Raw genomic sequence first — 16,283 nt, 5'->3', positions numbered from 1 at the left:
TATAAGCTACTTTTAATTTTGTTAAATGTTAAAAGTTTTAAATGTTGACATTGTTACAGAATATTTTGTCATGTTGTTGACTGAGTGGCCATACTTTTTTTTTTTTTTGTAAATAAAAGTCATGCCTTTTGAAAAAATTGGCCTACATTTATTTTTCCATCTTCATTTTAAATAAAAAAAATAATCGGTAAAAGGAAAAATAATCTATAGATTAATCGAAAAAAATAATCTATAGATTAACCGATTAATCGAAAAGAATAATCTATAGATTAATCGATAGAAAAATAATCGTTAGCTGCAGCCTTACTTATTACATTTCCACAGAAGTGTAGATAGAACCATGTCACAACAGAAAGTAATCAGCTAGTTGCAATAAATTAACAAGAGGAATAGCAATAGATTTGAGAAAATAATACAACCGGAAATTATGTAATATGTTATTGCATATGGCAGAATCTAAATTAGGAGGCTTTGTAGGTAACCGTTTTTGAAAAGGTTCTATTATCATTTACATACCAAATATTATATAGCGATTAGGGCTGCAACTAACGATTAATTTGATAATCGATGAATCTGTCGATTATTACTTCGATTAATAGTCGGATAAAAGAGACAAACTACATTTCTATCCTTTCCGGGATTTTATTGATAAAAAACAGCATACTAGCACCATACTTATTTTGATTATTGTTTCTCAGCTGTTTGCACATGTTGCAGTTTATAAATAAAGGTTTATAAAAAAATAAAGATAAAATGCAATTTAAAAAAAAAAATTGCCTCTGTGCATGCGCATAGCATAGATCCAACGAATCGATGACTAAATTAATCTCCAACTATTTTTATAATCGATTTTAATTGATTGGTTGTTGCAGCCCTAATAGCGATATATTTCGTTATCACAGTAAGCTGCAATATGTATCGCAATATAGATTTTAGGACATATCGCCCTTCCCTACAGACATCTGTTTGAGATGTGGTGTTTATTTGTTTCAGGTGGATGATAGGGGGGCAACAATAATAACAACGTGCCCTCAATAGTAGTCGGTGGCATCATCACTCTTGTTTTCCAAGAGAGAAACGAACACGAATGAGTCAGCGTGACCAGCAACAACATCGCAGGTGAAAACATAAGTTAAATTATCAAGTAGTCAACTATCAAAATAGTCATTAGTTGCAGCCCATTGATTGATGATGATAAAATAGCACAGCCAGGTGCCCTTTTGAGCGAAGGGAACTATTTTAGAAAATACGGCAATAATAAAATAACTTCTCTTAAGAATACTTAAATCTGAGGAGGGTAACTTTTTGATTCAGTGGGATTTGCAAAAACATGTTCAGCCTATTGACGAACAACACAAATGACTGCTATCCCTCTGTGCTCAATGTGCCTTATTGTACAACATTTTAACCTCTCCAAATGAGCAGATGTTCTTTTCTGCTGACCAAGCGTGGGAAAAAAAAGAAAATTAAATTAAAGTACTATTTGCTTAACAGCAGCAATGGCTGCCTCCACGCCACACTGACGAGAGAATATTCCTATGTGACCTTCAGTTGTGACCTGTCAGAAGTTCCCCAACTCCCCCTGTAAACACACACACATTGTTTCTCAGCCTAACGTGAGATCGAGCGCACATACTCATCCTCATCTTCATTTCCACTTTCTCTGTCCTTGTCATTGACAGTATCAGCAGGGGTGACTCATTTTCTTCTCACCCGCCTCTCATTTTGCTCTCAATAGCGCAGTGTTGAATCTTGAAAAAATTGCAGCTCAACGTGATTTTAGCCTATGGGTCACTAATACTCGCTGTCATCCTCTATATAACAGAAGGTAGTTTATAGATACCGATATCTCTTTAGTACTAGATGAAAAGTCAGTCAAAATGCTAATATTATATTATTAGTCATTTGCTTATTCTTTTAAATCATATTGCATGCAGTGTGTGCTATATGCATTGTTTTCTCATCAGTGACATAAGCATGGGGCGGGGTGGCTCGGTTGCCAGAGCAGCCACGCCAGCAACTTGAGGGTTCCAGGTTTGATCACCGCTTCCGCCATCCTAGTCACTGCCGTTGTGTAGTTGGGCAAGATACTTTACCCACCTGCTCACAGTTCCGCCCACACTGGTTTAAATGCAACTTAGATAATGGGTTTCACTATGTAAAGCACTTTGAGTCACACGAGAAAAGTGCTATACAAATATAATTCACTTCACTTCACAGGGAACCAATTTCAAGACAGACACATCAGTTTCATGCAGTGTGGCAACATTTCCGCATGAATATAGAGCTGCAGCCCAGAAGCCCAAAGGAAAAACATAGTTGACTTTGATTATATAATCACCATGATGTTGCTTGCAAATTGTGGGTTTAGTCACTTGAATAATATAACAGTGGACAAAATTAGTGCCTATTTGTTTCCATTCAGCAGGTGTATTATCAAAATCCTTAATAATGACTAGCAACTTATAAACCACTAAAACATAACTGCACGCTAATACGACAACCTCATGCAAAAATAGCTCAGATGAGATGTTTTTTAAATAACTCTACTCCACTTGGCCACTAAATAACATTTTATTTCCACAATCTGTCAAAGTTGGGCCAGCTTACCGGCTATTCTATTTTTGATGTGCATGCAAATTGTAGCTTTTACACCAGAACCGAAAGCCAAAAAAAAAGCTTATTTGCATTTTTTTTGATGACAAAATGGTACTCTCACTCTAGGATCAAAAAAACAAATGAAAAAGGAACAGTAGCCCATGTGAAAACACATTTACTGACTGTCAAAAATCCGCCAAAGTTGCAGGTGGTGCTACCTGTAGCCAGGAAGAAAGTTTAATTGGAATACATTTTGAATACTAAAAGTTGACAAAATAAAAAACAAACCAAAAAAAGCAGCTGTAATGTCACACAAAGAAGACCCACCAGAATAAAATGTTTTGTCTTTGCGTAAATGTAGAATGATGATGAAAAGTTTTGTCACCCAAAGCAGTTTGTTTATAGACAAAACACCAACAAAAATTTAAAAAAATTAAGAATGTATATTCAAACTAGGTTTAGGCTAGGTACAATGACAAACAGCGGTAAACTTCCACCACACAGTTACTTGTATAAGTTATCATTTTGATTATCGTAAAACTGAGCGATGACTGCCCTTTGAAAAACTCACGGACATATTTCTCATTTCCTGAATAAGCAGCTTGCATGCTAATCGTTAGCTAGCTTAAATGCTCACATAAATACAAGACACAAAAGATACTTGACCAATAAATCTGATTCTGATTAACATCTTTCCCTATTATAAACACCATACCCCGAACTAAACTTGGGTAAACACATTGCTGTAACCGGGACCAAGCTTTTGAATTGTGCGCATTGAGTGTTCTCCTCGGTCAGAGTGGTAAATATTAACATCCATACATGGACACATCTACAACAGGAAGTGAACCCACGTGACGTCACATGAACCGGAAACAAAGCACAACTCCTGTTTTGCCTTCATCTGAGAAACACTCTAAAACTTTTACTAAAACGGAAGGAGATAAACATACTTATACTCTCAAATAACAATAATATGGCTCTTAAGAAGTACAGTTTTTTCTGCAAAGGAAAGTATTTCCTCTGTGTATTTATTTTCTAAATAAAACTTGATTAAAATATTTCTTTGTGTTGAATAGTTTTTGACTACATTCACCAGTACCGTGATAATAATAATAACCTCTAACTATGATATGAAGGTTCACATTATTACATCCCTAGTTTGGGCATACAAATCTATTTATTGATGGTTAAGAATTCTTGTCAGTAGTTTGTAGTGATTGATGCTTAACCATATCACAATGCAATTAGGACCAAATTAAGTTCAGTACATGGCTGCAACCAACAGAGGCGATTTTAATTCAGTTTCAACCAGTTTGTGGTCAAAGGAAATATGGTAAATCAAGTACATCAAGATCTTATGATAACCAAATAGAGTGGTACTTCGGTTTGTGTACACCCCACTTGTCGATTTGGACAAAATAATTGCACAAAATGTGTCCCGGTTTTGCCGTCTTGGTTATCATAAAGCCAAACATTGCCATCCATCCATCCATCCATCTTCTTCCGCTTATCCGAGGTCGGGTCGCGGGGGCAGCAGCCTAAGCAGGGAAGCCCAGACTTCCCTCTCCCCAGCCACTTCGTCCAGCTCCTCCCGGTGGATCCCGAGGCGTTCCCAGGCCAGCCGGGAGACATAGTCTTCCCAACGTGTCCTGGGTCTTCCCCGTGGCCTCCTACCGGTCGGACGTGCCCGAAACACCTCCCGAGGGAGGCGTTCGGGTGGCATCCTGACCAGATGCCCGAACCACCTCATCTGGCTCCTCTCGATATGGAGGAGCAGCGGCTTTACTTTGAGCTCCTCCCGGATGGCAGAGCTTCTCACCCTATCTCTAAGGGAGAGCCCCGCCACCCGGCGGAGGAAACTCATTTCGGCCGCTTGTACCCGTGATCTTGTCCTTTCGGTCATGACCCAAAGCTCATGACCATAGGTGAGGATGGGAACGTAGATCGACCGGTAAATCGAGAGCTTTGCCTTATGGCTCAGCTCCTTCTTCACCACAACGGATCGATACAGCGTCCGCATTACTGAAGACGCCGCACCGATCCGCCTGTCGATCTCACGATCCACTCTTCCCTCACTCGTGAACAAGACTCCGAGGTACTTGAACTCCTCCACTTGGGGCAAGATCTCCTCCCCAACCCGGAGATGGCACTCCACCCTTTTCCGGGCGAGAACCATGGACTCGGATTTGGAGGTGCTGATTCTCATCCCAGTCGCTTCACACTCGGCTGCGAACCGATCCAGTGAGAGCTGAAGATCTTGGCCAGATGAAGCCATCAGGACCACATCATCTGCAAAAAGCAGAGACCTAATCCTGCAGCCACCAAACCAGATACCCTCAACGCCCTGACTGCGCCTAGAAATTCTGTCCATAAAGGTTATGAACAGAATCGGTGACAAAGGGCAGCCCTGGCGGAGTCCAACCCTCACTGGAAACGTGTCCGACTTACTGCCGGCAATGCGGACCAAGCTCTGACACCGATTATACAGGGAGCGAACCGCCACAATAAGACAGTCCGTTACCCCATACTCTCTGAGCACTCCCCACAGGACTTCCCGGGGTACACGGTCGAATGCCTTCTCCAAGTCCACAAAGCACATGTAGACTGGTTGGGCAAACTCCCATGCACCCTCAAGGACCCTGCCGAGAGTATAGAGCTGGTCCACAGTTCCACGACCAGGACGAAAACCACACTGTTCCTCCTGAATCCGAGGTTCGACTATCCGGCGTAGCCTCCTCTCCAGTACACCTGAATAGACCTTACCGGGAAGGCTGAGGAGTGTGATCCCACGATAGTTGGAACACACCCTCCGGTTCCCCTTCTTAAAGAGAGGAACCACCACCCCGGTCTGCCAATCCAGAGGTACCGCCCCCGATGTCCACGCGATGTTGCAGAGTCTTGTCAACCAAGACAGCCCCACAACATCCAGAGCCTTAAGGAACTCCGGGCGGATCTCATCCACCCCCGGGGCCTTGCCACCGAGGAGCTTTTTAACTCCCTCGGCAACCTCAGCCCCAGAAATAGGAGAGCCCACCACAGATTCCCCAGGCCCTGCTTCCTCATAGGAAGACGTGCTGGTAGGATTGAGGAGGTCTTCGAAGTATTCTCTCCACCGATCCACAACATCCGCAGTCGAGGTCAACAGAGCACCATCCCCACCATACACGGTGTTGACACTGCACTGCTTCCCCTTCCTGAGGCGGCGGATGGTGGTCCAGAATTGCTTCGAAGCCGTCCGGAAGTCTTTTTCCATGGCCTCACCGAACTCCTCCCATGTCCGAGTTTTTGCCTCCGCGACCGCTGAAGCCGCACACCGCTTGGCCTGTCGGTACCTGTCTGCTGCGTCAGGAGTCCCATGAGCCAAAAGAACCCGATAGGACTCCTTCTTCAGCTTGACGGCATCCCTCACCGCCGGTGTCCACCAACGGGTTCTAGGATTACCGCCACGACAGGCACCAACTACCCTGCGGCCACAGCTCCAATCGGCCGCCCCGACAACAGAGGTACGGAACATCGTCCACTCGGACTCAATGTCCAGCGCCTCCCTCGTGACATGTTCAAAGTTCTTCCGGAGGTGGGAATTGAAACTCTCTCTGACAGGAGACTCTGCTAGACGTTCCCAGCAAACCCTCACAATGCGTTTGGGCCTGCCAGGTCTGTCCGGCATCCTCCCCCACCATCGCAGCCAACTCACCACCAGGTGGTGATCGGTAGAAAGCTCCGCCCCTCTCTTCACCCGAGTGTCCAAAACATGAGGCCGCAAATCCGATGACACAACTACAAAGTCGATCATGGAACTGCGGCCTAGGGTGTCCTGGTGCCAAGTGCACATATGGACACCCTTATGTTTGAACATGGTGTTTGTTATTGACAATCCGTGAGGAGCACAAAAGTCCAATAACAAAACACCACTCGGGTTCAGATCCGGGCGGCCATTCTTCCCAATCACGCCTCTCCAGGTTTCACTGTCGTTGCCAACATGAGCGTTGAAGTCCCCCAGTAGAACGAGGGAATCACCCGGGGGAGCACTCTCCAGTACTCCCTCGAGTGAATCCAAAAAGGGTGGGTAATCTGAACTGCCGTTGGGCGCGTAAGCGCAAACAACAGTCAGGACCCGTCCCCCCACCCGAAGGCGGAGGGAGGCTACCCTCTCGTCCACCGGGTTGAACTCCAACGTGCAGGCTTTGAGCCGAGGGGAAACAAGAATTGCCACCCCAGCCCGTCGCCTCTCATTGCTGGCAACGCCAGAGTGGAAGAGAGTCCAGCCCCTGTCAAGAGAACTGGTTCCAGAGCCCTTGCTGTGCGTCGAAGTGAGTCCGACTATATCTAGCCGGAACTTCTCCACCTCACGCACTAGCTCAGGCTCCTTCCCCCCCAGCGAGGTGACGTTCCACGTCCCAAGAGCTAGCTTCTGTAGCCGAGGATCGGACCGCCAAGTGCCCTGCCTTCGGCTTCCGCCCAGCTCACATCGCACCCGACCTCTATGACCCCTGCTATGGGTGGTGAGCCCATTGGAGGGGGGACCCACGTTGCCTCTTCGGGCTGTGCCCGGCCGGGCCCCATGGGGACAGGCCCGGCCACCAGGCGCTCGCCATCGTGCCACACCTCCGGGCCTGGCTCCAGAGGAGGGCCCCGGTGACCCGCGTCCGGGCGAGGGAAATCTGGGTTCCTTGTTCGTGTTCTTCATAGAGGTCTTCGAGCTGCTCTTTGTCTGATCCCTCACCTAGGACCAGTTTGCCTTGGGAGACCCTACCAGGGGGCATAGAAGCCCCCGGACAACATAGCTCCTAGGATCATTGGGACACGCAAACTCCTCTACCACGTTAAGGTGGCAGCTCAGAGAGGAGGCCAAACATTGCATGAAACATATTAGTTGGTGTATCATTTCGGGGAATTGATTGCCCAAACAAAGAATCCAAAGTGTTGGTGACCTAGTGTAGCATTTGTCTAGCCCTACTATTTTAGTTGTTTCTGGGCACAGAGGATCCAGGTCATAATGCGCTCGTACGTGTATATCTTTTGCCTATACTGGTGGTGTATTGCGGCAGGTTGGATGAATGGTGAGTGTGGAGTAGGGCTTGGCGATTATGTGATCGTGATCGTTGATCGCAGATAATTTGAGTTCGATCACGGTGATTATGTTAGCATATTTCCTCGATCAAACATGGCGGAAATGTCTGTAGTAAACAGTAGGGAAGCAGCAAAGTTTGGTATAATCCTGCACGGAACATTCCACCTTTATTGACCGCGGTCGATCCTGGCTCGGGATCTTTCTGTGTGGAGTTTGCATGTTCTTCCCCGTGACTGCGTGGGTTCTCTCCGGGTACTCCGGCTTCCTCCCACTTCCAAAGACATGCACCTGGGGGTAGGTTGATTGGCGACACTAAATTGGCCCTAGTGTGTGAATGTGAGTGTGAATGTTGTCTGTCTATCTGTGTTGGCCCTGCGATGAGGTGGCGACTTGTCCAGGGAGCGGTTTTAAGGGAGACTGAGAACTGTTTCCAATCGTGTAATCGAGGTGTGTTAATTATTTCTTTAAAAAGCCAAATGCGATTAGATTAAGGTGTTTCCGTGTGTTGTAGAAATCTAATTTTGAGCCAAATGATTTGAGAAACCCAAAGAAGGTACTTGTGACAACATGCGTGAGACTGAAAATGCTTTTGCTCGCATGTTGGTTCAACCCAGTTGTTTGTGTCATGTCTCTGGAGAGAAGCCCATATTCTCCAAGCTGGAGACACTTTCAGTCTGCAACATCTCATGGGTCTTTTGTTTTGAAACCCACACATGCATACATGCACATGCATTATCTACTTGTGTGTAACTGTTTTATTGAGATTACTGGTACTTAAGAGAACCGGTCCCCAGGCCACGACCCCCTCATTATTTATCTCGATTATAGCTATGCAGTATTTGATACCGATTAAATTCCATAGCAGATGAGGCAGTTGAGTTTCATAACACTCATGTCTGAGCATATTTACTGCCTTTTCTCCCTCCCCTTTCAAATTGACTGGAACCTTCTCTTCTGTGTCACGGTGCCAATGTAGATTCCACCACAAGTCTGAACTCGCTTTATTGGGCAGGACACTTCACCCTTGCCCCCGGTGCCGCTCACACTGGTGAATGAATGATGAATGAATGATAGGTGGTGGTCGGAGGGGCCGTAGAAGCAAACTGGCAGCCTCGCTTCCGTCAGTCTACCCCAGGGCAGCTGTGGCTACAAATGTAGCTTACCACCACCAGGTGTGAATGAATGATGGGTTCCCACTTCTCTGTGAGCACTTTGAGTATCTAATAATAGAAAAGTGCGATATAAAATCAAATCCATCATTATTATTATTATTATTATTGCCACGTGTGTTATGGGATCATATAACACACAGGCAGACAGTTGATTTCAGAGATCATGTGTTATATGGTGCAGAGTTAGGATAACTTATTTGAATGTAGATACATGCACAAATAGACCTTCATGGGGGTTTAGAATAAGCACTTGTTTTAGAGATGCCTAAATGTTCTTTATTTTATACACTGAACATTATATTGCCTGTCATTGCTTCCGCCCGATTGTAGCTGAGATAGGCTCCAGCGCCCCCCGCGACCCCAAAGGGAATAAGCGGTAGAAAATGGATGGATGATAGACAACACGGAACTTGAGTGTGAAACTATTGGATTATGGCTTGGGTATTAAAGCAAATACATTACAGAGTATCATAGCATTTCCAGTGCCGCCTCCTACGAATCCTACGAATTAAAGAGTACAACCAATTATGCTGTTGATACAGATTCATTATATCGTAGCAATCCCTATGTCATTTTCTGTATTGCGTGTCCTGTGCAGGATTGTGGTAAAATGTGTGCTAAAAAATTGTTTTTTAATAAAAATGTATTGTGTAATATGTACATGAGTTTTAGAGTAATAATATTTCAAAGGAAAAAAAGAAGAGTCATGTATGACATATACTGCAGTGCATAATTATAAGAAATACACCAAAATGATTAACTGGAATTTCATAGAATTCTACTTTTAATTAGGGCCCGCCCTGGCCCATTGTTGAAATTATAACTGTAATTCCTGTAAATCCATTTACCGTATTTTTCGGAGTATAAGTCGCACCGGAGTATAAGTCGCACCTGCCGAAAATGCATAATAAACAAGGAAAAAAACATATATAAATCGCACTGGAGCCCGGCCAAACTATGAAAAAAACTGCGACTTATAGTCCGAAAAATACGGTAAGTGTTTTTTTCTAGAACTCCTACTGGCCACTATTGTCAAGCTCACACAGTCAAATGTCAGTGTCACTTTGTCCTCTGATGCTCTTCGACTCCACACACTGAATTTCTCTGCAGACTCTCGCGCTAAACACACTAATGTGATTATAGCAGCTGATTCTCAGTCCTCATCCTCCTTCCCGTCATCCGTGTGTCCTCACCCGCCTTGTCCTTGACTGCAGAACTTTTTGGTGTTTGATATTGCAGGCTTTATACTTGCTTTATTGTTACTTTCTATCAAAGGTATCCATTGATCCCAAATATCATCATTTTAAAAACATAGCATACACATTTGAGCATAACTCCCATTCATGGGTTAGGTAACAGTAGCTAATACATTGAGAATTTAGTTGGAGAACATGTTAAGATTTCAGAAGAGTAATCAAGAGAGAAGTGTATGATTTTTTGTAATAGTGTTACATTACTAATGTTGTTAATGTGTAGAGTTGCAATGATTAATCCAGCCATCCATTTTCTACCGCTTGTCCCTTTTTGGGGTCGCAGGGGGTGCTGGAGCCTATCTCAGCTGCATTCGGGCGGAAGGCGGCGTACACCCTGGACAAGTCGCCACCTCATCGCAGGCAATGATTAATCGATTAAGTCAATTATTTAATTCTAAAAAAATCTTAACTAGTGTAACTAACACAAATTTATACAATCTGGACTGCATGGAGTGCCTGGAATTTAAAATATGCGAACATAGTTTTCGCACTGGTGTTGCAACTCGCAATAGAACGCACATGAGAGCGGTGGTGTGCTTGCTATAAAGTGGGTTTTATCTGATGACTCTGTTAGTCGAACACACTCATCGATAAATTACTCGATTACTAAAATAATCGATAGATTACTCAATTACTGAAATAATCGATAGCTGCAGCCCTAATGTGTATGTTCTAATTATTTGTGCAACAGGATGAGACGGGAGCCTATGTGATTGACAGAGATCCCACCTACTTCGGACCCATTCTGAACTACCTGCGACACGGCAAACTGGTCTACAACAAGGAGCTGGCCGAAGAAGGTGCATACTAGAAATGTAACGATATGAAAATTTTAGAGTGTCCGCCCTGAGATCGGTAGGTTGTGAGTTCAAACCCCGGCCGAGTCATACCAAAGAATATACAAATGGGACCTGTTTCCTCCCTGCTTGGCACTCAGCATCAAGGGTTGAATTGGGGGTTGAATCACTAAAAATGATTCCCGGGCGCGGCACCGCTGCTGCCCATTGCTCCCCTCACCTCCCAGGGGGTGAACAAGGGGATGGGTCAAATGCAGAGGACACATTTCACCACACCTAGTGTGTTTGTGACAATCATTGGTACTTTAACTTTAAAATATCACGGTTATCTTTATGATTGCAGTATTGTTGAATGCGACGAACTGAATTCTTTTGACCAAGTTTTTTTTTTATAACTAAAATAATGAGACACGCTGTTAGAAAACCCACCATTTTCCATGTTTTGTGTTTTTTAAGCTTCACTGATAGTGTTTTAGTCTTAGTATTTAAACTGTTTTAATGGATAAGTTTTTATTGTTTTAAATAGTTGTTTGTACTGTAACACTTTAAGGTTTATTTAAATGAAAAGCACGTAACAAATACAATCTATTATTATTATGAATTATTTTTGGTGGGTGCCTTACTCTTTTCAGCGGTCCTTGAAGGGACCCTAAAACACCTCCATCTCGTATTCCTCTTGAGTATAGAACGATCACTGTGAGAAGAGAGCACAGTCTGTAGGTTCAATGTGCACAATTGAATAGCTTAGTAGCTCATACAGCAATGTGTTTATATAAGTTTAGATTGGGCTATGTCATTTCTTAATAGGGAAAGATGTTAACGACTCTGGTTTTCATGTTAGCATTTAAGCTAGCGAACTGGCGTGAGTTTATCAAAGTGCAGTTATCAATTAATAACACCAATTGTGGGGAGTTTTACCACGGTTATTATTAACACTGTTTATTGTTACATCCCTAGTGCAGATGTAGAACAACTTTAAATAATTAATAATCAATGTCTCAGGTTCCCTTTCTTTCTCTTCATGTTTAAGATTAGACATATTTTTTATAGAACAAAGGCTATCCCAACAATAAATAATTTTTAGACAAGGATTTAAATAATACAATATGCAGTATACTTTAGATCAGAATAAAACACATTATTGTACTGCATCCAAAACAGCCCATTACCAGAGTATTAGTTCTGATTGGGCATGATTTACTAAGATCCAAATACCACGCGCTAAACAACATGTGCAAACTATAGAATTGCATGTATTAGTTGCCGTGTTGTACGCAATCTATTAAGACTGCCTAACTGACCCCAATAACTGGAGCAGACCGCTTTACTTAAGTCAAGTTTTTGCGTGTACTACCCGCTGTCCCCATGGAAACACTCATTTATGTACCACTTTTTAGGGGCATTTAAAAAGCAGTCCTGCAGTACATCTACAGTCAAACACACTTCTTTAGTGCGCCGAAGGTGCGCCCTGAGAGTCGCTGGCACTAAATAAATACAAGAGTGCGCTCCAGATGCAATAAATGGATACTGCAAGAAGTTTTGTTCATTTATATGAAAAAACACCAGCATACTCTAAAACGCATCAATTGAATTTGTTTTAATCAGCCACTTAAGTCATCCATCAGCTATAAAATTCTAAAATGCTATTGCTGAATAGACAGTATGTCTAATATGTTTTTGACCGTCCATATATGTTTACAAACATACGTAGGATGTAGCTGCAATGCAATCACCTCCTTTCTCACTGCCATTTTTGCTCAACTGCCAGTTTGCACGTCCTTTCTAGATGTACTAGATGCAAAGAGTAGAATGCAGAACAGTTTCAGCCTTGATAAATTACACTGCACGTGCTAAATAATTATATTTGCATTTTCTCCTTCCAGTATTGTGGCCGTTTTGATAATCAGCATGTATTCTGCATATACAAAAAGACAGACATGCTTAATAGATTGCACTCCTTATTTTGCTCACTTAAAAAACTCAAGCCTCGGCGCACAACCTTAGCAGATCAGTTTTGCATGCGTTATCAAGTTTGCACGTGTATATATACACGCAAATCTTTAGTAGATCAGGCACTAAGTGTATTGGTTATTGTTGTGTAAAGAAAAGGGCCACAAACGGCTAAAACGTAGGGTAAAACTGTGCATTGAAAAAGAAAAAGTTGACCTTAAGGCAATTAAGATTGTATTAATCATTAATAGTTTACAATGTAAACTAATTTCAAACTAAATCATTTTGTAATGTGATTGTGTGTTCTTGCTGTCTGCACACAGTAGCTGACTCGTGTTTTCCTTTTGCTTCAAGGTGTCCTGGAGGAGGCTGAGTTCTACAACATCACTCCTCTGATTAAACTGATCAAGGAGCGGATTGTTGAAAGGGACTCCAAGTCCACACAGGTAAACTCCAAATCACTGTTTTTTTAACACAGTTAACCAATCTTCTCAGAATGCTGCAGCTGAGAGGATAGTGTTGTCATATTGTGGGTAGAAATGACAGCAGAGCAGTGATGGATTGTCCGCACCAACAGTCCCATCATGTTGTTACTATTGGACCTTCACCCTTCTGTGCTTTTCTAACGAGAGTGCTGCTACTGCTGCATCCCTCTCCTTTCTTTTTCAGGATGGTTGCACTCACACTTACATAATCACTCCGCTCTGTCCAGCATACTCCCACTCTCCCTGTGTTGTGTTGTACTGTTCTTCACTGTGCATGCCTGCGGTCCCGTGTGCTTCACTCGTCCGAAAATAGAAAAGGCTGATTTACTGACACTTTTGTTACTCTTAAGATATTGTAATCCGTGTTCTAAACATAGTCATTTGGTTCTTTCAAAATGTTGTCTCCATGTTTATCTTGGAAATTTCTCAAATGAATTGACATTGCCTTCTCCTCCTTCTCCTCTCCCCCCCACACCAGCAGGTTCCCCCTAAGCACGTTTATCGAGTGTTGCAGTGCCAGGAGGAGGAGCTGACCCAGATGGTCTCCACAATGTCTGACGGCTGGAAGTTTGAGCAGGTCAGCGTGCGCGCCTGCAGAAAGCCCCGCACTGGACTGCTCTGGACTGTGGGTTGGACTCATGCTGCTGCTGACCCTTCAACTTTGACCCTCCCCAAACCCTTTTGGCCCCGACCTGAGCCCCGCCTGCTGCATTCCACAAAAATATTCAAATTAGGTCCTATCGTCAGGTCCTCCTAAACATTATCGAGTGCAGACCCTAAACCTCACTATCTTTCCCATTTAGCTTTCAAGGTTGGCACGTCTGCTGTTGTGACGGCCATTTTGTCATTTCCGCAGCTGCAATGCAATTTATTGGAGAAGGACATTAAAATGTCAGTAATTGCTGAGTGGACTGATTATATTTTGGGTCACACTTGTCAGCTCGTAAGTTACACCCAACACTTCCTGTTTTTAAGCCTTCATTATAAAAATGGCCTGTTCTGCAATCCACACGTTCAATATGAAGATAACTTTCCGTGCTACTTTCCTAAAACAATAAGTGTCAGTTTCAGACAGTAGTGTGTGTTAGCCCAGACGTTACAGTGCATTAAAAAAAAAAGATTCTCAGTGCTTTACTTTTTCCACATTTGGTTACATTTACAGCTTTATTCCACACAACACCCTACAATGGCAACATTTTTATTTTGTTTGCAAATGTGTTTTAAAAAAACACCAAAAATACATGTCAATGTAAATCCTGCTTTTACTGATCATCCTTAAGATGTTTCTATAGCTCCATTATAGTACCCATGTTGTCATTTTTGTAGAATTGTTTTGGGGGGAAAATTAATTTATTCTATTTTGGAAAAAGCCTTTGAAGCGCTGCTGTGAATACTTTTCGGATCTACTGTATAGTTTTAAAAGTGCCGAACTGTTGCACTTAAACCAAACAGTAATGTAGTCATGTCTAGTTTCAGTGCCTACTTTGTGTCTTATCAGGTAGCCAGCTTTTATTCACCTGATGCAAGTGGCACACACAAAAGTAGCAGACTACAGATCACACTGAGCTCCTCCAACCTGCTGCTTTGCCACCTTGCATGCAGTAGACGCTCTGCACAAAGTTTCATCTATAAATGCTAACCTGTTGTTTATACATATTTATGTTGGCATTAGTAAATCGTGCTTCTTGTTAAGTCCACCGCTGATTGTGCAACGACCGGCTGTCCGCTCCCCTACCTGACCCAGCATGCTCGAACAATTGTGTCTCTCCTCGCTCACGTGTTTTTCTTCCTGGGTGAGCTTTACTTCCTGCTGATGAATCCTATTTTTTGGTGTGTGTGTCTAGATGGTGAACATCGGCTCATCATACAGCTATGGAACAGAGGACCAGGCTGAGTTTTTGTGTGTAGTTTCCAAGGAGCTCCACACAGCCGGTTCTGGACTGGGTACAGAGCAGAGCCACAAAACAAAGGTAGAGCTCTCTCTCTAGTTCTTGCAAACACACACACACACAATGGTGCCAAGCAACTCTAGCAACATGTCCACAAGTAGAGATTTAGTTTTGCATAAGTCCAAAAACAAACATGGAGGTGAAGCTAAGTATATTTATATAGCACTTTTCTCGAGACACTCAGAATGCTTTACATAGTGAAGCCCATTATCTGCATCTTTAAGCTACATTCAAACCAGTGTGGGTGGCACTGGGAGCAGGTGTGGATAAAGTGTCTTGCCTAAGGACACAACGGCAGTGACTAGGATGGCGGAAGCAGGGATCGAATCTGGAACCCTCAAGTTGCTGGCACGGTGGCTCTACCAACCGAGCCACGCCGCTCGGAATGCGGAAGCTCTAAATAAAACCAAGAATTCATGGAAAACCACAATGTACTCCCCCAGGCATCTTCTGGATGTCCTCGTGTATTTAACAAGTAAAATGTTGAGTTCCCTCACCACATCGTGTACAACTCACTGCGTATTGCGTATTTTAAAATTACAGATGGGTCTTTTTATAGATGTGTGTTATAATATAATGGTATAACCAGCCGTCTATTCGGTAGTGAAGCTGCTCTGCTCATGTGACATACAGCATGTTAAAAAAATGTACATCATTTTGAGCTCACAAATATGGTTACACACTGTACATGGTCTAACTAAAACTGAGGTGAAAACATTCTACCCCAGAAGGTAACCTATATAAATAATAACACTGTCAAAGACATGGTGAGCAAGAAAATGCTTTATTTACATACATTGTCAAGTGTGGTCAAATAATTCCAAGCTGCACATACATGCCTGTCAATGTGCGTTATTTTCCCTCTTTGTATATGTGCGTGAGTTACTGCTTTGTGTGTGTTCTTTTACTTTCTCCACTTAAAGCTCCAAATGTCACTCACCTACAAATGTCATCCACTCCATCCCTCACACACACTCTCCGTGAGTGACCTTCCACTTCCTGTTT

At 43.1% G+C, this 16,283-nt stretch overlaps 1 protein-coding gene across 6 annotated transcripts in view; it reads left to right on the top strand.

Moving 5' to 3' along the window:
• Positions 1-16,283, top strand: part of kctd17 (potassium channel tetramerization domain containing 17) — a 29,965-nt gene that overhangs the window by 11,351 nt on the left and 2,331 nt on the right. For 2 of the 6 annotated variants that reach the window (XM_061967337.2, XM_061967334.2), the window contains exons 2-5: positions 10,789-10,897; positions 13,199-13,290; positions 13,808-13,906; positions 15,174-15,299. In XM_061967337.2, coding sequence (XP_061823321.1) covers positions 10,789-10,897; positions 13,199-13,290; positions 13,808-13,906; positions 15,174-15,299 — 426 coding nt within the window. Of the gene's footprint in view, positions 1-10,788; positions 10,898-13,198; positions 13,291-13,807; positions 13,955-15,173; positions 15,300-16,283 lie in introns of all 6 variants that reach the window. The other 4 variants (XM_061967336.2, XM_061967332.2, XM_061967335.2 and 1 more) reach the window with 3 other exon arrangements.

This window comes from Nerophis lumbriciformis, linkage group LG11 (genome assembly GCF_033978685.3).
Source record: "Nerophis lumbriciformis linkage group LG11, RoL_Nlum_v2.1, whole genome shotgun sequence".
Classification (NCBI taxonomy): Eukaryota; Metazoa; Chordata; class Actinopteri; order Syngnathiformes; family Syngnathidae; genus Nerophis; species Nerophis lumbriciformis.
Note: the sequence above shows the minus strand (reverse complement) of the source record. Positions and strands in the feature narration are given on the sequence as shown.